Consider the following 24911-nt stretch of genomic DNA (forward strand, 5'->3'; position numbering starts at 1 on the left):
CCTTTAATCTGGAACAGTTTCCTAGTCTTTGTCTTTTAGGCTGTGACATATTTGAAATGGACAAAATGTGCCATATTGGGGTTTGTCTGATATTTCCTTATTATTAGATTCAGTTTACATGATTTTTGTTGAAAACAGTCCAGAAGTGATGCTATCTCCTTTTCAGGACATACAATGCATATTTATCCCATTGCTAGTGATGTTGTCTTTGATCACATGGAAAAGGGGGTGCTATGGTCTGTGTGTGTCTCCCAAAATCCATGCGTTGGAAACTTAATCCTGAATGCAACAGCATTGGGAGCTGAAGCCTTTTGGGAGGTGTTTATGTCATTAGGGCTCTGCCCTCATGAATGAATTAATGCTATTATAAAAGGGATTGACCAAGAAGTTCATTCCTTTTTGCCCTCTGCCTTCTGCAATCCTCTCCAGAGGCTACGCCGTTCAAGGCACCATCTTGGAAGCAGAGGGCAGCCCTCACCAGATGCAGATGCCTTGATCTTAGACTTCCCAGCTTCTATCACAGTGAGAAAAAAATTTTGTTCTTTATAAATTACCCAGTCTGTGGCATTCTGTTATAGCAGCACAAAATGGACCAAGACAGGTGGTATATGCTAGGTTTAGACACCATAAAGTTACTGTTTTCACTTTGAAATTAATGTTTCTTTCACAGAGATACTTTGGCACTATGAAAATGTCCTGTTTCTTATCATCCTTTCAATCAGTAGTAGAGCCCATTAATGATTCTTGCCTGAAACAATTATAGTAATAAATAGTGATTGCCAGGTGGTGATATTCTAGCTTCATCATTCCTTTTGATATTTATTAGCTGGAATTCTACTCTAAGGATCAATCTTCCTTTCTTCACTGTTTGTTTATAACAATATGGACTCAGAAGCTTATTTTATTCTACAGATTATAATTGACTACTGTGATTATTTACTGTGATGCTAAAATTGTCCCAAACTGGAAGGGGGTGCCCCTTCACTCTGCTTCTTGTGTCCTTTTGACATTTTTTTTGAGCACTTTGTTACTTTCTGCCTCTACAGGATATTTCAGGCTCATGTTCTTGTACTTTCTTTGTCTTGGCACTTAAATCAGCCATTTCTCTAAGGAGCTCTGTTTTCTTTTATTGGAGACTGGTTTTTAGAGCTCCATTCTGGGTACTAGGTGTGCTGATTGCTAAAGGGGTGTTATATCTAAGCCCTCTCAGTGAACAGAACTAGGAAAAAACTATGTACATGTGTACATATATACACACCTACGTTATACATAGGTAGACACATGTATGTCCCTGCTCCTGTGATTTTGTGCTGGTACTTCCCATCCCAGTTCATGATTGCAGAGTTCACTCTAACTCCTTCTCCTTTCCATTTTTAAACTCAGTTTTCTAGCAGTGAGAATCCTGGCTCTCATTACCCAACACATATTGTTTGCTCAATCCTAGAATACTAAAGCAGTTTTAGAATTGCTAACCCATGCTGCTGTGGAAAACAAACCTAACTAGAATTCAATCTGTGTTTACAGTTATTTTTATCTTTAGCCTGAGAGTACATAGTCAAAATAATGTGCCGAAAGTTACTTGCGACTCCTAAATTTTAATAGCTTAAAGCAACAGAGGTTTATTTGTGCTCACACTGCCTGTCTGACACAGATCAGTTGGAGAATTTTGCTCTGGGTCACTTTGGGAGCCAGGATGATGGAGCAGCCACCATCACCATGGCATAGAAAGGGAGAGTGTGAAGTCTTGTGTTCTTAGAGCTTCTGATTCAAATGAGCACATAATTCCACCCGTGTTTCATTGGCAAATTCAAATGGACAGTAAAATACAATCAAACTGTGTGCTCAAAAAGAGTGCTTGTGAGGAAATTTTATTTATTTAATGCCATCCTTATGAATTCTTTGGAAAAAAATTTTTTTATAGCTAAGAAAATGGAAGTACTCCAACTTGTTTTTAACCAATATAGGGTCCAATTCATCATGTTATCTGTTACATAATATTTTATACTGTGGACCTGTACCAAGTTCATTGGGCCATTTCCTAACTAATGGATATTTAGATAGTTTTTATCTTTTCCTATTAGAAACAATGCTTTGATGAATATCCTTCATGAACTGATGACCTTGTTTGGGCATCTCTCTCAGTAAAGATACCCATAGGTGGAGTTACTGAGCAGTCAGTTTTTTTTTTTAAATCAATCAGAGATTCCTTATTTCCTACATTCTTCTCTGTAAAGTGAAAGTAATAATAGAAGCAACCTCATTAATTAATATGAAGCCCTTGTCACAATCCCTAGCACATAGCAGATGCTCTCTTGTATGAGAGCTATTATTATTCTTTTCTCTCAAATGTGGTACCAGATTGTGATGTTCTCTTTTGCCTTTGTATTTTCTGTGGGTAGTTCACCTCGTCCAATGGGGTTTCAGATTCCCAACGTGGAAGGAGTTGCTGCTATCTTTTCTTTGTAAAACAAGGTACTTTAAGGCAATGTGTTCTTCAGTTCTTTCTAGATCTAAGATATCCCTAAGATTCAACTGACTCTACGGATTAGAAGCTAACAGAACTATTGTCACGTAAGGAATCATGACCATTTGAGAAACAAGAAGAGGAAAGGAGAGACTGTCAATATTTAGGGCTGCTCGCTCGCTGATGTAAGAATCCTTCTCATGGCCATAGAGTATGAGGCTGTTGCTCACCCTGGTAAAACTTCAGCAGGTCAAAAAGGGTGTTGAAGATGCCCTGTATTATATCTACTTCTTGGAGTTTATATTCTGCCAAATTTTTTCTCATTGGCAAAATTGTTGTCCATCTTTCACAAAACACTGAATCATCACTGACATTGAGGAGTGGTATGAGCCTTTCTACTGATATCTGTACTGATGTTCCCAACACATGAAATGCCAGGACATATGGCATTACCTCACTATTCAGAATAACATGGAATCTTTTGTTTGTTTGTTTTCACTATGCAGCGGCTTTCAGTTGATCCACAAGGGTTGGCAACCATCAACACTAATTCTAGAATATTTCCATCACTCCTCCAATGAAATCCCAAACCTATTAGCTGTCATTTATATATATATATATATATATATATATTCAGGAGTAGAATTGCTAGGTCATATGGTAATTCTCTGTTTAACCTTTTGAGGAAGCACCAAACTTTTCCACAGCAGTCACACAATTTTACACCCCACAGACAATGTATGAGAGTTCCAATTTCCACACATTCTTGCCAGTCAACACTTGTTATTTTATGTCTTTTTATTTAAAGTTGTCCTAGTCAGTGTGAAGTGGTATCTCTTTTTGGTTTACATTTCCTTAATGAAGTTGAGCATCTTTTCATGTGTTTATTGGCCACTTGTATTAATATATCTTCTTTTGGAAAATGTCTATTCAAATCCTATCCCCTCATTTTTAATTTGGGTATTTGTCTATTTTGTGTGGTATAATACTTCTGCATATATTCCAAACATTAGACCCTTATCAAATATATTATTTGCAAATATTTTCTCCCATTTGTGGATTGTCCTTTTACTTTCTTGGTGGTATCCCTTGAAGCACAAATGTTTTAAATTTCTATAAAGTACAATTTATCTATTTTTCTTTGTTGGTTGTGCTTTAGGTGTCATATCTAAGCAATATTTGCTGAGTGTGAAGTCATGAAGATTTATACCTAAGTTTTCTTTAAAGAGTTTAATGGTTTGAGTGCTTAAATTTATGTCTTTGATATATTTTGAATTAAATTTTGAATGTGGTGTGAGGTATGGATCCAACTTTGTTCTTTTTTATGTGGATATCCGGTTATCCCAGTATCATTTGTTGAAAAAACTATTCTTTCACCATTGAATTATCTTGAAATCCTTGTTGAAAATCAATCTGCTGAAAATGAGAGAATTTATTTCTGGAAAGTCAATTCTAATCAGGAAGTGTGAGCCTTCCAACTGTTATTTATCCAGATTGCTATGGCTATTCTGCCTCTTTCATCTCCATATGAATTTTAGCACTAGCTTGTGTACTTCTGGAAAAAAGGCAGCTGGAATTTTGATAGCAATTACATTGAATCTATGTATTTATTTGGGGAGTGTTGACATCTTAACAATATTAAGTTTTCCAATCTATGAACATAGGATACATTTTATTTATTTATTTAGGTATTTTTAAAATTTTTTCAACAATACTTTGTGAGATATTTAAGTTTAACCAACTACTTTCATTAAACTTATTTCCAAGTAATGTATTAATTTCGATGCTGTTATAAAGATAATTAGTTTCTTAATTTCATTTATGTATTGTTCATTACAGATAAAATTGAGTTTTAGATTTTCATCTTGTATCCTGAAATTTGCTGAACTCCTTTATTAGCTTTAATGGTTTGCTTGTGGATTTCTGGAATTTTCTAGGTATGGGATCATGTCATCTGCAAATGGATATAGTTTTACTTCTTCATTTCCAGTTTGGATTCATTTTAATTAATCCCCTCCACCCCACCCCAATTACCTTGGCTAGAACCTCCAGTACAACACTGGATAGAAGTGGTGAGAGTCATCTTTGTCTTGTTCCTGATCTTAAGAAAGCTTACAGTCTTTTACCACTGTGATATTAGCTGTATGTTCTCCATAGATGGCCTTTATTATGTTGAGGAAGTTCCCATCAATTCCTAATTTATTGAGTAGTTTTATCATTAAAAGGTGTTGGATTTTGTCAAATGCTTTTTTTCACATGTCTTGAGATGATCCAGACATACATTTTGGTCCTTTGTTCTATAATTAAGGTATATTACATTGATTAATTTTCATATGTTGAACCAATCCTGCATCCCTGGGATAATTCCCACTTGTTATGGTGTTTAGTCCTTTAAAAAAATGTTGCTTGCATTTGTTTGCTAGTATTTTGCGTGTGTGTGTGGCAGGGGGGTGGGGTTGGCATCTATAATCATTAGGGATATTGGCCTGTAGTTTTCTTTTCCTGTGATGTCTTTTTTTTTTTTTTTTTTTTAATTAGGGTAATACTGGCCTCACAGAATTAGCTGGGAACTGTTTCATCTTCTAATTTTGTGAAGAATTTCTAAAAATTAATATTACTCTTTCTTCAATCTTTTGTTAGACTTTATTAATGAAGCCATCTGGTCCTGAGCTTTTCTTTGTGGAAAGTTTATTTTTAAATTATTAGTTCAATCTCTTTATCAGTTATAGATATTGAAATTCCAATTTCCTCTTGAGCCAGTTTTGGTAGTTTTTGTCTTTTTATGAATTTGCTCTTTTCATCTAGGTCATCTAGTTTTTGGCATATGCTCTAGTATTCCTCTATAATTTTTTTCCTGTAAGACTGAGCCCCTTTTTAATTCCTTATTTTAGAAATCTGAATCTCCTCTGCACTGCTCCACTCATCAGTCTGGCTAAAGTTTTGTCAGCTTTAAAAATTTTCCAAGTAATTTACTTTTGGTTTCATTGCATTGATTTTCTGTATTATATGTCATTTATTATTTTGTATTAATATATAAATATTATGGAATATAATATCTAATAATATTCAACATAACATTATTTAATAGTAAATACCAATATTTAATATAAATAATGTGATATAATATTTATATTATTATTAAACTATACTTAACATTTTTTCTACTCTATTATTATTGTCTTCCTTGCTCTTGTTCTAGGTTTAGTTTGCTCTTTTTTCTCTAGTTCTCTAAGGTAGAAGGCTAGGTTATTAATTTGAGATATTTAAATTTTCCCATATAGGCATTTACTGCTATACATTTCCCTCTAAATACTACTTTTAATACATCTCATAAGTTTTGGCATGTTGTGTTTTCATTTTTACTCATCTCATAGTATTTTCTGATTTCTCTTGTGATTTATTTTTTGAAACATTGGTTGTTTAAAAGAGGATTGTTTAATTTCCGAATGTTTACAGATATTCTTAATTTCCACCCTATCCTTTTCTAATTTCATTCTATTGATATCAGGTAATTTACTTTGTACAATTTCAGTCCTTTCAAATTTGCTGAGACTTGTTTAATGGCCTGACCTGTGGTATGTCCTAGAGAATGCTCCATGTAAATGCAGTAACAATGTGTATTCTGCTGTTGCTGGCTACTGTGTTCTATAGATGTCTGTTAGGTCTTGTTTCTTTATAGTATTGTTAAAGTCTTCCTTTTCCTTGTTGATCTTATGACTAGTTGTTCTGTTAATTACTGAAAGTGGAACATTGAAGTCTCCAACTCTTATTGTTGGATTTTTTATTTCTTCCTTCAACTGTGTCAGTTTTGACCTCATGTATTTTGGGGATTTGTTGTTAGGTGCATCTGTTTTATAATTGTTATATTTTCTTGTTGATTGACTCATTTTATACAACATTCATCTTTGTCTCTGTTTTTGTCATACAAATTGCATCTTTCTGCAAGATGTGTGTCCATGAACAAACATCTATAATTACTCCTTTATGCAGTTCTCCTTTAAATAAGATAGAAGAAATGTAATGTCCCAAACAAAAATATGTTTGTACTGTCTTTTGTATTTATCAATGTAGTTACATTTACTGGTGCTCTCTATACCTTCATGTGTAATTAAGTTACTGTCTAGTGTCCCTTCATTTGAGCCTAGAGGTCTTCTTTTGGTATTTCTTGTAAGATGAGTCTGTTAGTGAAGAACTCTCTCACTTTCTGTTTTTCTTGGTTTGTGACAATTTCTTCATTTTATTTTGAAAGACAGGTTTTCTGGATATAAAATTCTTGGTTGACAGTCTTTTTTCTTCCACCACATTGAATGTGTCATCCTTCTACCTTTTTGCCTCCAGTTTCTGATAATACAACAGGTCTTAGTCTTATTGAAGATTGCTTGTATATAATGAGGTATTTTTGTCTTGCTGTTTTCAATATTATATGGTATTTTGGTATTTGACAGTTTGATTAAGATGTATCTAGGTGTGGATCTCTCTGAGTTTATTCTATTTTGAGTTCGCTGAACTCTTGGACGTGCAGATTAATGTTTTTAATAAAATCTGGGACACCTTTGCCATTAATTACTCAAATATTGTTTCTTCCTTTTTCTCTGTCTCCTTTTCTTCTGGGACTGCAATTGTGCTTATGCTGGTATGCTTGATGGCATCACAGAAATCTCTGATGCTGTATTTATACTATTTTTGTTCATTCTATTTTCTTTATACTCCTCTCATTTTAATTTTAATTAGCCTATCTTTATGTTCACTGATTCTTTTTTTCTGTCTGCTCAAATCTGCTGTTGAGCCCCATGAGTGAATTTTCCATTTCGGCTATTGCACTTTTCAACTTTAGAATTTCTAACTGATTATTTAAGAAAATAATTTATATCTATTGATATTCTCTCTTTGGTGAGACAGCTTTCTCATACTTGCTTTTTTTTTTTTCTTTGAGATAGAGCCTCGCTCTGTGGCCCAGGCTGGAGTGCAATAGCACGATCTCGGCTCACTGCAATCTCTGCCTCCTGGGTTCAAGCAATTCTCCTGCCTTAGCCTCCAAAGTAGCTGGGATTACAGGTGTGGTGGCACCACGCCTGGCTAATTTTTTATATTTTTAGTAAAGGTGGGGTTACACCATGTGGGCCAGGCTGGTCTCAAACTCCTGACCTCATGATCTGCCTGCGTCAGATCATGCTGCGTCAGTGCTGGGATTACAGGTGTGAGCCACTGCACCTGGCCTCTCATACTTTCTTTTAGTACTTTAGATGTGATTTTATTTCTTTGAATATATTCAAAACATTTAATTAAAAATAATTGTCATCTTTGTGTAGTAGGTCCAATACCTTCGCTTTCTCAGGGAAAATTTGCTTGATTGCTTTTTGTCCTGTGTATGGACCATATTTTCTTGCTTTTTTGCATGTCTCATAAGTTTTTGTTCAAAGCTGGACATTTAAAATAATATAATGTGGCAACTCTTGGAATCAGATTCTCCTTCCCTCCCCAAGTTTGTTTTTGTTGTTTGTTGTAGTAGCTGTTGATTGCTTAGTGACTTTTATAAACTAATTCTGTAAAGTCTATAAAGTCTCTGCTTGGTTAGCTTGGTGGTCAGCCAATGATTAGGCAGAGTTTTCTTTAAATACCTGACACCTGCCTTAGCTTTCACTTCCTTCTTCCACAGAGCCTCAAAATCAACCAGAGGTGAGAGCTTAGGTCTATTCTCTGATCTTTCCTGTGTATGAGCACAGCTCTAGGCATGCACACAGCCCTAAGTATGATTATGATCTTACAGATTCCCAGGAATATGCCATAGCCTTTCAAAGACCCTATGGACATCTCATTCTTCATCTTTTCCTTTGAAGCTTTTTGATTAAACTGTTATCCACTGCTTCAGGCAGCTAAAAGTCAAACAGTTGCCTGGCAAGTATCTCTAGGGAAAGAGCTTTCCATACTGGGTGAACTGAGAGTGAAGCCAAATACCGACAGCCTTGCAAGTGGGTTTTTTCAGGGAACCATTAGACAAGTCGATAAATGACTATTATTTGGGAATGAGGTTTTGAAAGATCTCCAGCCCTGACCTGACCCCTCCAGTGGCTTCTAGACTGCTGGTTTTTACTGTGAATGTAGGCTGTTATTTTTTAAAGATACTACAGCACTAGAAAGTGTGAGATTTAAGCAGGTCAGGTTAAAATGACACAAAGTTCTGTTTTTACCAAGAATTAGCCATTTTTTCTTGAATAAATGATCTCCTGGTTGCCTATAAACCTTTGGTTTATTTCCAGAGTTATAAAAAAGTTGATCTTGACACTGTTTGACAGTTTCCTCATTGCTTTTATGGAGAAGGGAATTTTCTGATGTTTTGACTGCCATTTTCACTGACATCACCCTAACATGCAACATTAATGGAAGCACATAGTCATAAAGGACTATAAATATGCTTCAAGGCATGAAACCTAGAACTCACACAAATAAGAGCAGAATAAAATACTTGGTTTTTTGATAGGTTAGGAATTTTTAGCATCTCTGGGATCAGGGGACGATTTCAATGTAATATTTACCATGCTAAATTGCTTTCGCATTGTGCTAGGTAAGTAGGAATTGCCTTTGGGATTTTTGAGAGACTGTTGATGGAAACAGGATAAAAAGGGTACGAAAATCTCAGCTACCCATGAAAAAGCTGAAGGAGGAAACATGGTTGCAAAGTTATGTGTAATAGAATGATAAATTTGCATCAGTTATGATTTATTATAAAAATTAAAGTCACCTTTCTTGAAACTCAGTTTGGGAAATGTATTGTAATGTCTTCTTTGAAGGCTGTGAGCTTCTACAAGGTAGAGATTGATGTTTAACCTTTTCTCTTTCCCTAGTGTCTAGCCTGTTACCTGTCCTCATGTGTTAAGAATTTTAGTTGCAACTGACAACCCAACTCAAACTAACTTTAGTAAAACAGTTAATTTTGTATACCTACATTTCCAAAGATAACAGACTTCAGGTATAGTTGGATTCAGGAACCTGGAAATCTTTCCCAGGAATATTTCTAGCTCCTACTCTTGTCTGATTTTCTTTGTTTAGGCTTCACTTGAATCTGTCTTTGTAGGCCAAGGGCTGGAATACCTGGATTGACTGTATTTTGGTCATGTGCTTTTCTGCGAAGTCTGACTGGGTGTTCTGGGGTCAGCGCCACCCAGGCCACATTCACTGATGGCAGGAATTGGGTGATACAGAGAGAAAAAAAATGAAACATTGTCACTAAAGAGGAAGGAAGAGGGATGCTCATTAGACAAAATCAATGCCTGCCCACCACACACAAAAAATACCTGTACTGATTTTTTTTTTCAGCTGCATGATTGAGTTGAACTTAGCAGTTTGTTCTGGGACTATGATACAATCTCTGTTCGTTGTATTCATGAGATTACTCCCACTTCCATATCATTACCCCACGTAGGTGAGTTCTCATCTCAACTTCCACAGTGCTTCCAGTCCTATGTGCTTTAATATAAATATATGTAAGTGTGCACAGAATTAAGCTCCCCGGGCAGAGGGGAGTGCTCAGGAACATGGAGTACAGTTCTGTTCTTTTGGACTTATCTCTTTAAAATTTCATCCAGAAGAGGGGACACATGTAAAAAACAAACTTAATTTTTCACATTTCTTAGATTGGGTTGTTATTGTTTTTAGGTATTCATTACAAAGTTGATGTTTTCTGTTAACAAGTAGCTATTATTTGCAGGTTTAATATCAACAAAAAATAAATCATCTATAAAATGGGAATAATATCCGTAACTACCTTGGGAGAGCTGAGAAAACTGAATGAGGATGTAATGACATATAAAACACATAGAACATTTCCTGTTCCATACATAATAGCTAAGTTTTAGCAATTATTATTATTATTATTATTATTATTATTATTATTAAAGGTTGACTCCATCTCTTACTCTATTAAGCCGTCACAATCAAGTTTGGAATAGAGAGTGCGGGGCTGACTGTAGAATCCACTTAGTGCCTGAGCTAAGGTTAGGGACTCCAAATGTGAAAGCAATACTGAAGTAATGATCTCACTGATACAGTCTGGGAGACACTGAAATAATTATCTAGTTGGATAATTCTAGTGAGGCCAATTATGGAATGTTTGGTGAACTCTCATTGCTGGGCTGTGTTGCCCAGGTGTCTACCATCTTCTCTGGTTGACTCTCTTTCTCTTCAGGCAAGTGCGAAGTGGCATCTCTGCCACAGTCCCCTTGTGAATCTACTCAGTGGTTCTTTAATTCACTCATGGAGCAAATACTGTAGAGAACTTACTGTAACAGCTGGATTTATTGCATGCTTGTTGCCCATTATGTACCAGTTCTGTTCTAAGCTTTGTACATTGATTGATTTATTAAATTTTCATAAGGTCCCCATACAGGAGCTGTTTTTATTATCCCCATTTTCCAGATCAGAGAACCCAGGCACAGGGGAAGTACCCTGTGGTAGATGCTGTTGATGGGATGTAAATGGGCTCAACTGTGGTGAGGGACAGAAAGACAGGAGCAGGAGAGAGAGTAAAAGGTGAGAAGGTCAGATCATTCCATGTCCATGAGTTTGGATTTTATCTTAAGAATAGCAGGACACTTTCAAAGAGTTATAATCTAGGAAAGAAATAATCTGCATTATATTGAAACAAAAAGATAATTTTGTTGTAAAGAGAATGAACACAGGGAAACCAGTTGGGGAGGGCATTGTGGTTGTCCAGCTGAGAGAAGATGGCTTGAGTAGGGAAGTTGGCAGTGGGGATGGCAAATATTTGACAGACTGAGATAAACTATGAACATATATTAGAACCTACAGAACTCTGAGGGGATCAATCTACAGAAGAAGTGAGAAACGCACATGTCAGCATTTAAAAATACCTAGGTTTGGAGGGAGATCTCTGGAGATTCTGGAGGTGTCGGGGAGGTGGGGTGTGGCGTTCAGCTTGGGTGTGGAGAGGTTTGTAATGTTCAACTTGTGCTCTTCTGTTGTTTCTGCTGTTGTCTTTCCTAATTTAAAATCACAATGAAGTCTATGTTCACTATGTTAATAAGCCCAGAATGTAGGCATTCACTTCCCAATGATCCTTGAGCCAAGATTTGAAAAATACTGAAAGGAACTCGTGTGCTATGTGTGAGTCTGTGGGACTGAGGGTGGCGGGGATGGAGTAAGGGAGAGGGAGTGGAGGTCAGGGAGAGGGAGAATGACCCTGTACCTGGGGACTGGGAAGACATTCCAACCAACCATCAGGTTTGATTATCTCAGTCTGGGATGAAACACCGATTGGAAACTTCCATTTTGTGTGAGCTTTGTGGCTTTGTCCCTTCAGACAACTGTCTAAATCGCAGAATGAGAATGAAGGCAGTAGGGAGCTTGGTGGACACCCCTCTCCCGCTTGCCCCTGTGGTATGCACGTTTGCTGATCTGAGCCCTCTCCTCTCCTGTTTAGGACACCGAGGTTTTGAACACCGCCATTCTCACTGGAAAACCTGTTTCAGTTCCTGTCAAAGTCGTGGGGGTCCAGGAGGATGGTTCTGTGGTCGATGTGTCTGAGTCTGTGGAATGCAAGTCTGCCGATGAAGACGTCATTAAGGTAAGGGGGGATTTATCTACAGCTGTCCTAAGTGTTCAGAGCTTTTTGTCCTTCCTTCTTTTGTCTCCAAGGTCTTGTTCTGACTGAGCATCCCATGCTCTAAAGGGCTGGAGGCCAGAATGACCTCACGAAGGAGGAAACAGCTGACCGCAGAGACTCCCTGGAATCAGCAGGCGGCTGCAGCAGGTGATGCTGCTTCCCTCTCCCTGGAAAGGGGAATCCCTGACCCTTAGTCTCCAGCAGAAAGAATTTATTCTCCTCCCCTTCTTGTCTCCCCAATTCTTCTCTCTATCTTTCCTCGTAAGACAATATTTTCCTAACTTTAGTAATCCAAATAAGACCTTCTCATTTTTTGCAAACTCACTGTGCCTAATAATATAATTTACTCAATGTATTTTCTTTAAATGCCTTGCTTCTTTGGGGTGGCCAGTTAGCTCAGTGGGTTAGAGTGTGGTGCTAATAAATGCATTACTTTTTCAAACTTAAAAACTAATTTAGCTTCATTATAAGACAATAAAGTCCATGAGCTTGGTGTATTACATTTTTTGTTAATATGCATTAAAATAAATAACTATTCAAATAAAATTAAGTTCACCCATGTGCCACCTAACTGAACTTGAATATAACCAGTGGGATACAGTTTAGGAAATGGGACATTTCTGCTAGATTCTTCACTCAAATTAGCTATGTTTCTGACTCCAAATTCTGCTAGGAACCAGACGATATTTTTTTCATGCTCTCTGAAGGGGTCTTTTTGAACCACCAAATTTAATATTTCTGCCTATTTTTTCTTAGCACATTGGTTGCCATTGCTTTTGCAGCAGAGACCTCAGGGAGAAAGGATTTGAATTTTTAGAATGATTGATCCTTCCTCCTTTAAATTGTTAAGAGAGCCCCAAAGTCCAATCTATTCAGCTATTTTAGAAAAATACAATAACTCAGAGTTCTGCCCTTCCTCACATTCTACCAACTCTTGTTTAGAGGTTACATGAAACTTGGTCTCAGTATTGAAAACTTCGTGGTAGACAGGAAAACCTTTAGGGGTTTCCCTATGGTAGAAAAGGTCTGGGAGGGGTTGATTTCTTCTTGTTGTGACCTACAGGATGCTGTGTCTTAAGCAAGAGACAGTTTCGGAAAAAAGACCGATGTATTCGTGAGGTCTAATTAACAAAGAAATTAATTCCTAGGAAACTCAAGTTTGGCATAGACTCTTTCCTGGACTTGGAATGCTCATTGTCCTTAGATATGGAAGGTGGACTGGCTTAAAACCTGCACACATAGCCCTGCCTGGGGTTCCTGGTGGTCCTTGTATTCCGTAGGCAGGTTTGATTAAATATATGGCCTTAAATATTCAGAGTTTAGAAAGAGCTGAGCCAAGTCACAGGAGATTATCTGCACCAATGACAAATATGGATGATGAACCGCTGTTGGTTGCTATTGACAATGCGCAAGTTTTACACTATTTTTACTATTCCCATGTCATTCTAGAAAGGAGACACTGATAAGAGATGGTATCTGTATGCTTACGTCATAATGGGCTCAAACAAGTGATTCAGTCTGTAGTTTCCTAAGCCTTTTGTTCTGACTTAAGAGCCTGCTATGAAGCCCCATGGGGTGGAATCCTCCTTCTCTTGCCCTGAAGAGCTCTACTCTAGAGGGGCAGGTCCAAGTTCACAGATCCCGTTATTGCCATATACCTGGTTTTCTCCACTCCACACAAATGTACTAAAAGTATCCTCTGCTCATCCTCATAGACATTGTTTTGGAAGATGATACCTTTTTGCTCAGCTGTCACCTATATAGCCTCAGGAGGATGGGGATTCGTCTAACAAATTATTGCCCAGTCTTCAGAGGAACAAAGTGAAACCTGCAGATCGCAAGCTCAGGGCTGTATTCACACTTTTTAAGGGGATTCCAGGACTGTTGCAAATTTGGGGGCTTGTGTCAATTGAGGCGATTTAATTAAATGGCTGTGATGCATTTACTATGGCTTCAGTGTCAATGTTTGTAGTAAATTTTACTATAACTCCAAGTTGAATGGAGTTATCCACAGAGCTATGACCTTGGCATCATCCCAGGGACATCCTCAAATACATGGCACATTCATTAGCACCCTTTGGAGAGATCCTCTGAGTTTGTGGAGTTGTCACGCAGTTATACTTCAGAGTACAGAAAACACTGAATGATTTTTAGGGAGAGTCTTGCAGGGCTCACCAAAGATCTTTGTGCCTTGGAACCATGAGTTAGATAAGGGAAAAACGTGAATTTAGAAAGATGTAAGTTATGGTAATATCCAAACAAATGAACTTGTTTGGCCTGTGATTGTATGACTTTTGGGGGACAGAATCAGAGGACATACATGATTTTGAAAAGCTGGAACCTTGGCCTAATCTGGCAAGATTAAAAGAGATAAATGTAAAATTTCAAGTTGACAACTATAGTAGTCCTTCCTTATGTGTGGTTTCACTTTCCGTGGTTTCATTTCACTGTGGTCAATCACAGTCCAAAAATGTTAAATGAAAATTTTCAGAAAGAAGCAATTCATGTTTTAAATTGTGTACTGTTCTGAGTATCGTGAAGAAATCTTGAGTCTTCCTGCTCCATCCCACCTGGGTTGTAACTCATGACTTTGTCTGGCATATCCATGCTGTAGACACCACCCACCTCTGAGTCATTTAGTAGCTGCCTGGGTGATCAAATAGACTGTCGCGGTATCACAGTGCTTGTGTTCAAGTCGCCCTTATGTTATTTACAAATGACCCCAAAGTACAAGAGTAGTGATGCTGGCAATTCGGCTAGACCAACAAGAAGTCATAAAGTGCTTCTTTTAAGTGAAAAGGTGAGAGTTCTTGACTTAATAAGGAAGGAAAAAGATCATATGCTGGAGTTACTAAGATCTACAGTCAGAGCGAATCTTCTATCCATGAAATCGTGATGAAGGAAAAAACATTCATGGTAGTTTTGCTGTCACATCTCAAATGTGGGGAGGGTCTGCATAGTTAAGGCCACAGTGTGTGATAAATTCTTCATTAAGATGTGAAAAGACATTAAATTTAGGTGGAAGACATGAACAGAAACTTGTTCTGCTGGATAACAATCTGATTCAGTTCTATCTGTGGTTTCAGGCATCCACTGGGGGGTCTTAGAATATATTACCCATGGATGGGAGGAGACTGGGAGACTGCTGTACTTTTAGGTTAAAAAAAAAAAAACAAGTAGAGGATTGTGTGTGTGTGTGTGTGTGTGTGTGTGCGCGCACACACACAAGAAGCCTTAGCGTTTTTATCAGTATTGGGATCCAGTGAGTCAACTGTTTGATAAGGCTGCTACAGGTTGATTTTTATTAGCATGAATGGGTGTGTGACTCAGAGCAGAGGTCACAGGCAGGCAGTCTGCAGACCAGATCTGACCCAGAAGTGTGTGGGGGGTGTGGGGAGGGTCTGCATAGTTTAAAAATTCTTACTTAATTTGTTGCCCCCATGTAAAAATTGGCAAGTTTGCACAGAAATCTGGATTTACAGTTTCTTATGAAAAATCACAGGACCAGGTGGTCCTGGGTCTCCATGATTTCCTGTGAACCTCGTCTGGAGTTGAAGAGAGGATGCTCCTCTGCATAAAACCTGTGTCCTCCAGCTCACTGTAGTCTCCACCACTCCCTTTTGTCTTTCACATGGAGGTTGAAGGATATTTGTCATTTCTGGTCACACTTGTGCTCCTAGTTTTTGATAGTGGATTTCAGAGGAAGGTGAGATATTTTTTGTACTCCAGTCTCTAAAAATAAATAAGCAACAAATGATAGACTTCATTCTCTCACTCTGATGGAGAATTCTGTATCTTTCTAGGCCATAAGAAGAACAATAAAAAATTGGGTTGTGCTCTGCCAAAAAGTGTCTGAGAGGCTGAGGACTCTTGAAATCAAATCACAGGAGAAATGATTGAAGGAAGTGTGAGTGTTAAGCCTATTGATGAGAAGAAAAGGCTCAGGGGTGAGGTGGAGAGGGAGACATGACAGCTTTTTGTAAGTCTTTCAAGGGCCATCATGTGGAAGATGGAGTAGCTTTGTGCTTTTTAGATTCCAAGAATGGAAGTTGAAAGGTACCATTTTTAGCTCAATATAAAGAAAAAGACTGCAGAGGTAGTGAGTTCTTTGGTTGAGCTTCCAGACATGTGATGTTGCTAAAGATCCTGACTCCACCTTCCTCACCGTTTGACCTTGGGCAAATTACTTACCATCTCTGAGCCTAGTTTCCTTATCTATAAAATGGGGATGGTAATGATACAGTGGAAACGTACTTTTCTAGAGATTTGTTCTAAAGTCACAGCAAACGGCAGAACTAACAATAACCAAACTACTCCCTAATCCTTGAAAATCCCCAGTCTCACTGGGTCATCCAGGCTGGAGTGCAGTGGCGTGATCTCGGCTTACTGCAGCCTTGACCTCCCAGGCTCAAGTGATCCTCCCACCTCAGCCTCCCAAGCAGCTGGGACTGCAGGCTCCCACCACTGCGCCAGGCTAATTTTTGTATTTTTTATAGAGACAGTTTTTCCGTGTTGCCTAGGCTGGTCTCCAACTACTAGACTCAAGTGATCCGCCTGCCTCAGCCTCCCAAAGTGCCGAGATTACAGGCATGAGCCACCACGCCCCTCTACACTTGGGTTTTTAGAAATACAAAAGACAGTAGATTTTTTTAAAAAAATGTTTTCCTGGCATTTGAGCTAAGGGCACATTTTCGGGAGCAGTCCAGGGCAAGGTTTTAAAGGGAGTTTTGGGGGAAATCTAGATGAGTAACCTTTGGGCGCATTTGAAGATAAATTTCCCGCTCATTCTCTGCTATTCTTTTATGTCTTCTGGTGGAAATCTTGTCAGATGGTAACCTTAAGTTATTCTATGTACTTGTAATTGAATTGTTAAATCTATGTGTGATAAAAAGCCCAATGTGGAGTTTAGAGGATGATTAAATAAGAACGTATATCTAGAAAAAGTCACATAGTGCTTGACCTGTAATATATTAATACATATTACATCCATACCTATTCACCTGCGTATTTATATACATATGCACATGTGGATATAAATATGCAGGTGAATGGGTATAGATATAATATTTATTGACATATTGAAATATCCAAAATATTGTTTGGATATTTGTCTCCAAGCTATATTTAGATATTTGGGCCTCTGTATTATTTTGTTCTCACAATGCTATAAAGAAATACCTGAGGCCGGGCACGGTGGCTCACGCCTGTAATCCCAGTACTTTGGGAGGCTGAGGTGGGAAGATCACGAGGTCAGGAGATCGAGACCATCCTGGCTAACACGGTGAAACCCTGTCTCTACTAAAAATACAAAAAATTAGCCGGGCGTAGTGGCGGGGGCCTGTAGTCCCAGCTACTCGGGAGGCTGAGGCAGGAGAATGGCGTGAACCCGGGACGCGGAGCTTGCAGTGAGCCAAGATTGCGCCACTGCACCCCAGCCCGGGTGACAGAGCGAGACTCCGTCTCAAAAAAAAAAAAAAAAAAAAAGAAATACCTGAGACCGGGTAACTTATAAAGAAAAGAGGTTTAATTGGCTCATGGTTTCACAAGCTATACAGGAAGCATGGTTCTGATCTGCTCAGCTTCTGGGGAGGCCTTAGGAAACTTACAGCCATATCAGAAGATGAAGGAGGAGCAGACACATCTTACATGGCAGGAGCAGGAGCAAGCAGGGCAGAGGAAGGTGCCACACACTTTTAAATGACCAGATCTCATTAGAAGTCACTCACCATCTATCGTGAGGACAGTACTAAGTGGGATGGTGCTGAATCATTCATGAGAAATCTGCCCCCATGATCCAATCACCTTCTACCAGGCCCCACCTCCAACATTAGGGATTACAATTCAACATGAGATTTGGTGGGGACACAGATCCAAACCATATCAGCCTCCAAATCTCGTGTTGAGATGTAATCCCCAGTGGTGGAGGTGGGGCCTGGTGGGAGGTGTTTGGGTCATAGGTGCGGATCCCTCATGAATGGCTTAGTGCTGTCCCCTTGGTGATGAGTGAGTTCACATGAGACCTGGTTGTTTAAAAGTGTGTGGCACCTCCTCACTCCCTCTCTGACCATGTGGGCCATCTGCTCTCCCTTTGCCTTCTGCCATGATTGTAAGCTTCCTGAGGTCCTCGCCAGAAGCAGATGAGGGTACTGTGAGCCAGTTAAATCACTTTTCTATCTAAATTATCCAGCCTCAGGGATTTCCTTATAGCAATGCAAGAATGGCCTAACACAACGTCCACATTCATATCCATGAATGTTAACTGCTACTTGATTGTAAGGTCCACAATATCTATGATTATGTCTATTTTACTAACTATTCTTTTCCCAGTCCTAAGCACTGTATCTGGAACACAGTAAATATTTGTTGAATATTGAATGAATGAGTGCTAGAGCTTCCCAGAGATGGACCAAGATACTATGCACAAATGGCTGTTACATCTTTATCGGAACATTGTCAGTGTTCTGAATTTTCTGTTACTGAAAATCTTCAAAAAGGTAGAAGGTTCCCTGTAGTCAAAGGGATTTGGCATCGGGTAAAGACTTGGACCTGATCCTATCCAAGTCGTCTTCTGTTCTCATGGGACTTCACAAATACTTCCTAATCATCCACTTGTGGAGGGCAATATATAAACAGCTTTGGGAGATATAAAGGTGTAATGCATATGACTTCTATCCGTAGGAGCTTACTACAGCTAATGAGTATTAATAGGTAACATTTATTGAGCATTTATTAAGTACCAGGTACCATTATAATAAGAGCATTAGAAGTGTTGACCCATTTCATCTTCACAACAAGCTTTTAAGACAGGTAATACTACTATTCGAAGTTTATACATGAGGAAATGGCATCTAGAAGGTGCTGTAGCTCAAGTTCTAGTGGATACAGGGGTCAGAGTTCCCACCTAGGAGGTCAGCCCCAGATCCTATGACCTCAACCTCTGTACATCTAAAATTGTCACTCTTGAAGGTTGTGTAGGGCATTGTGTGTACGCATGCACGCCCGCGTGTGTGTGTGTGTGTTTGTGTGTGTGTGTGTTGCGGTGGGGAGTGGCACGCTGGTGTTTCTATGAGCTAGTAGCCAAATATTGTTCCTATGATTTTCCCATCAGGGAATGAATTGATAGTGGACTTTTTTTGAATTTGCAAAAGATGTATTTTCATTTTTTAATCCGTATCACCTGGAACAACATGTATCTTACAGTTCTGGAGGTCAGAAGTCTAAAATAGGTCAGTACGGCTGCATTCCTTCTGGAAGCTCTAGGGGAGAATCTGTTTCTTTGCCTTTTCCAACTTCTAGAGGCCATGTGTGTTTCTTGGCTGTGAAGCTGTGAACCCTTCCTCAATTTTCAAAGCCAGCAGCATAGCATCTCCAACTCTCTCTCTCTTCCCCACATGGCTAATTCCATCATCACATCGCCTTCTCTGACTCTGACCCTGCTGCCTCCCTCTTACAAGGACCCTTGTGATTACTTTGGGGGCCACAAGATAATCCATATCAAGATCCTTAACTTAATGACATCTGTGATGTCCTTTTGACAAAGGTATTAGTTTCCTAGAACTGTTACCACAAACTTGATGGCTTAAACCAATAGAAATTTGTCCTTTCGCAGTTCTGGAGGCCAGAAATCTGAAATCAAGGTGTCAGCAGGACTCCAGTCCCTCTAAAGGCTCTAGAGGAGAATCGTTCCTTGCCTCTTCCAGCTTCTGGTGGCCCTGGGTGTTCCTTGGCTTGTGGCAGCATCACTGTAATCTCTGCCTCTGTGGTTGCATGGTCTCACCCCTGTGTCTCTGTATGACCCTCTTTTCTTATAAGGGTACCTGTCATTGGATTTAGGGGCCGTCCTAATTCAGGATGGTCTCTTCTTGAGATCATTGAAATTGCATCTGCAAATACCCTTTTTCTAAATAAGATCACATTCACAGGTGCTGGGGGTTTCGACTTGGCCATATCTTTTTTTGGGGCCACAATTCAACCCACCCTACTGTGTAAGGTAGATGTTTTCAAGTTCTGGGGTTTAGGGCAGAGATATCTTCTGGGAGGAGGTGACTTTATGCTGCCTGCCACAGTGTGTATTCTTTTCTTTGCTGAGTCTTTTTTAAGATCTTTGGAAAAAGAAAGAAAAGGCAATGTTCATACTGTAATTATGATTTAATCTTTATGTGTCTATCTTTTTTACTTCAGGATGGCTTCATGTTTTCATGCATTTGCAGTTGTATTGTTTGTAAATGAATTGTGGTTTTCAGAACCACAGAAGCCAGTCATGCCTCTTCAGTGGGGGATGAACTCTTTCACGCTTGCAGATAAATAAGTATAAGCTCACATGGATCTTGAAGATGGTGCTTTCCAACTTATGGCTGCAATAATTAAGTTTCCGGCCTTCCAGTATCACTGGACTTGAAATAATGAGATGTTAAATGGCTAAAAAAGGGACATTAATATTTTAAAGCCTTCCCTGTCCCAGGGAAGGACTTTGTTTCCAAACTTGGTCTGTGAGGGGTAAGGTAAGGTAGTGGATGTCAGAAAAAAAAAAAGCTAAAGTTTTTGCTGTTTGCTGAGCAGTGTGTGGGGAGCTGGTCACTAGATAAAGCCTGATGGAAAACATCAGCAGTCTGGAAAACATCAGCATCTTCCAGAGAGTGGCTGCATTTCTTGGGGTAATGTGCAGCAGCACCTACAAAACTCTAAATGATCAAAGTTTCCTTAAGTAGTTGTGTTTACAGAGAGGGTGAGATGGAATGTGGATGTGTGCTGAATGTGGTCCTTAGAGAGGCGCACCTGAGCTGATGTCACTGAGCAACATACATGACTATTCAGGTAGAGGAGACTGAACAAGTGTGGTAGGTAGTGGAATCTAAGGCAGGAACAAGTGGAATTTCTGCATTGGTGCGTATTGGTTTTGTTTTTGTTGTAGCAAGTCACAGAAACCCAAATCCAGCTGCCTAAGACTAATCCGAATTTTACTTAGAAGAACATACAGAAAAATTCAAAAGAGATTTAAGGCTATTTCTTTCCCCTTTAGCAACGCTTGACAAAAATTTATGTAAAAACACCATTATTCTATTTCTGGGCATGAATTTCCTTTCCTTTGCCCATCACTGGGAGCTGCACAGCTAAGAATAAGTTGTCAGGCAGTTTGGATGTTATTGCCTAATTTTGTCCTTCTTTATGCTGGTAATTTGGACTTTTATTGTTCTGTTCTAATTGGAGATGTGTCATATATTTCCTGTTGGCCTGGGATAGATATTGCTGCATTCTCAACCTTTTGTTCCTGTCAGCCTCATTATGATTGCAGTATTAATTAGATCATTTGTTCATTTCTGTCTTTGGCATCTCTAATTAAGAACCAACACTCTGGAATTGTTTCTGCATAATTCAGGGAAATCTTGGAATGAGCCAGTGTAAACCTGCAAGCCTCCCAGCTCCACCTGCCCAGTAAACATGGCCATGTGCTTCCTTCTCTTCTCTTCTAGAAGCCTTTCATCTAGTCTTCTCCATCCAGGCCCTGCTTAGGTCTGAGGTTAGGGGATTACTAGAGAATTGGCGTGTGAAAGTGTCTGGGATATCAGGCCTGATCCAATATGGCTCTAGGGTCCTCTATTTCCCAGAGACATACTTATTTTGTGTTAACTAGGAGGGAAGGGGACTCTCATTCATGTTTGGGTACTTGGTTCGCAATTTAGACTCCTGCCCTGCAGCTTTGATGCTTGAAAAAATGTCAGCTTCATATTCAAGTTCATTTGGTTTCCTGAAGAAACTCAAATTAAACAAACTTTATAAATTAAGTAGATCACATAATTATAAGATGTAGACACCGGTATGAATGGATCTAGGTACAAAGGCAATGTGTGAGGCTACTGCCACCTCTACTATTTTTCTTTGTAACAGCTTTATAGAGGTGTAACAGTCAGTAAACTTCACATATTAAAGTCTGCAATTTGATTAGTTTTGACGATTTCACGAGTGTGAAATTATCACCAAAATCAAAATAGTGAACATATCCTTAACTTCTGAACTTTCTTCATGTCCCTTTATAATCTCCTCTCTTCTGCCCCTCTCCACTTGTTCCCAGATAACCACTCATCTTCTCTTTCTCACTGAAGATTTTCATTTTATAAAGTCTGAGGCAAATAGAATCATAATGTATGCTCCCTGTCTTTCCTTATTTGCTCTTGCTTCTTCCATCCAGTTAATTTGACATTCACCCATGTTATGTGTAACAATAATTCATTCCTTTTTATTACTGAGTAGTATTCCACTGTTTGAATATATCACTGTTTATCAATCTATTGATGGACATCTGGGTTGTTTCTAATTTGGGGATCTTACAACTAATGCTGCGATAAACATTGAAGCCAGCCTTTGTCTGGACATAGCTTTCATTTCTTAGGAACAGAAAGGTTGTATCATATTAAGTGTATTTTTAACTTTTTAAGAAGCTGCCAAACTGTTTTCTAAAGTGGTTACACCATTTTACTTTCCCACTATCAGGATTTGAGAGTCCTGTTACCTCCACATCTTGGCCAGCACTTAGTATGATCAGTCTTTTTAATATTAGCCTTCCTATTGGATTTATAGAGGTTTGTAATTTTGGTTTTAATTTGCATATCCCTAGCGATTACTGATGTTGAGCATCTTTTCAGTGTGCCATTTTGCCATCTACTGATTTTGGTGAAGTTGCTGTTTAAATCTTTTAAATTAGGTTATTGTAAAAACATTATTGAGTCTTGAGAGTTGTTTTTATATTCTGGATACAAGTTCATTATCCAATATGTGATTTGAAAATACGTTATATTTGAAAATATGTTATTCCAGATTGTGGTTTGTGTTTTCATACTCTAATAGGGTCTTTAGAGGAGCAGAAGTTTTTCATTTTGATGAGGTTGAATTTATCAATTTTTTTTCAACCTCATCAGCTCCCACTCTGCCTGTTGAGCTCAGTGTTCTCAGGAAATGTCAGCTAGAAGAATGAATGGGTGCCATTCCCATGGACAAACAAAAGGCATGACGGGAACTCACTGTAGATCAGCCTTTCCTTAGAGTCAACATCTTCCTACTCAGTTCTCTCCCACATGCATGTATTGAGCAAGTGCTATTGAGAGGCAGTTTTGATGTCATGGCAGATGTATTATAATGTGCTGGTTTATTGCCCTGTTGAGCTTTCTTTGCCCTTAGCTGGCAGCTCCATGAAGGGGGAGGGACCTATTGCTCTTCCTCATTAGTTCTTCCCGTCACTAGCACTGCACCTGGCATGAGTTAGGTGCTCTATGAATAGACTTGAATGTAGGCTAATGGTGGAGCTTATTGGTGCCAGCAATTAATGTCGCTGCTCATGGAAAGGGGGCTTCAGAGTCCAGTGGATGTGGCATTTAAACCTACCTCAGCCATCACTTTCCGGGGGATTTGGGGCAATTTGCTTTTCAAAATGAACCTCAGAGACAGGCTTTGTATGTGATAATAACTAGCATTTATTGAGCACTTGCTATGTGCTCAGCACCTAAGCTCTTCACTTGTATCAATTCATATATTAGGTTGGTGCAAAAGTAACTGTGGTTTCTGCTATCAAAAAAAGGCAAAAATTGCAATTACGTTTGCACCAACCAATGATACTCAAAATAATCCTGTGAGGCCTGACTCTGAGGATCCACATTTTACAGACAAGATATCTGATGCACAGGGAAGTTAATCACTATCACCTAAATGGAGATCACCTAGCTGGTAAGTGCTAGGGCTGGGATTTGAGCCTTGGTAGCTCTTACAAAAGAGTCCAGCAGATTCTAGACCACTGCATTAAAGAGAGTGAAATTTCACATTGAACCCAGCCCCTTTGGAGCAATTTCATGCTTATTTCTCAGGGTGGCTTTTTTTTTTTTTTTCTCCCTACTCTTGGACTATCCACAAACTAGCTTTACCCTGAGTGGTTAAGATTACTTTTCACAGACAAACACATGTCCTCTTTTTTCTCTTAAATATTTCAAATGTCCACAGAGAAACTCACTCATGTCAGGAACTAATGAACATGAAAAGAATGAAACAGGAGGTAGAACTCCTTTTCCAGCCAAGAGTTACTTGTACTAACAGAGATGTGATGGGCATAGATAAGAAACTCTTAGAGTCTCCCATGTTCTCCCCAGATACTCAGGGGGTTTAGAATGAGCAGTTTATTAGTGTTTTATTGATTTATATCACTAAACGGATATGGACTTTCAGAAGTTCACACTGCCTTTTGCAGCTGGTGGCAATAAAGATTCTGTCTCAGCTGAAAACAATGGGATGAGCCTTCTCAGGGGGTAGACGAAGTGGATTACACAGCCTCCTATTAAACAAATGTGTGCTTCTCTTTTCCATTCCATTGTCAAGAGGGGTGGGCTTCCAGAAGCAAAAGATCATTTCTACTCATATACCCAATTTATTCCTTCTGTTCCGACTACATTTTCTAAACTGCTCTTTATTTGCCATCCAGACATTCAACATTTAACTTGAAATGCTGAGAGAAAAATCTTAGCTCTTAAATCACTTTGTCTGATTTTCTGTTCCTCCTTGCAATGTTGGATTAGCCTTAAAGGGCCCCTCCTCAAAATGTTTCCTGTGTTTATTACCACTTCCAAGGTCCAGTTTAACAAGCCTTTTTTTAAAGAGTAAAGGCCTCAGCCCCAAGTGATTGCCATGATAAAATAATCTTTTGATGTCCTGAACTACTGAACACTTTCTGTCCTCAAGAATGTCAACCGTGTCACTCCCAAGAGTATATGTTTCCGAGAACAGAGGGTTGAATAAGTATTTCACACAATTTCTTGACATCCTTTGTGTCTAACAAATGACAAACATTTG

General features: G+C 38.8%; 1 protein-coding gene across 9 annotated transcripts in view; it reads left to right on the top strand.

Annotated features, from left to right (window-relative positions):
* Positions 1-24911, top strand: part of TMEM132B (transmembrane protein 132B) — a 505248-nt gene that overhangs the window by 421236 nt on the left and 59101 nt on the right. For all 9 annotated transcript variants that reach the window (XM_054664703.2, XM_063785293.1, XM_063785292.1 and 6 more), the window contains one exon: positions 11901-12044. In XM_054664703.2, coding sequence (XP_054520678.2) covers positions 11901-12044 — 144 coding nt within the window. The remainder of the gene's footprint in view (positions 1-11900; positions 12045-24911) is intronic.

The sequence above is a fragment of the Pan troglodytes genome, chromosome 10, assembly GCF_028858775.2.
Source record: "Pan troglodytes isolate AG18354 chromosome 10, NHGRI_mPanTro3-v2.0_pri, whole genome shotgun sequence".
Classification (NCBI taxonomy): Eukaryota; Metazoa; Chordata; class Mammalia; order Primates; family Hominidae; genus Pan; species Pan troglodytes.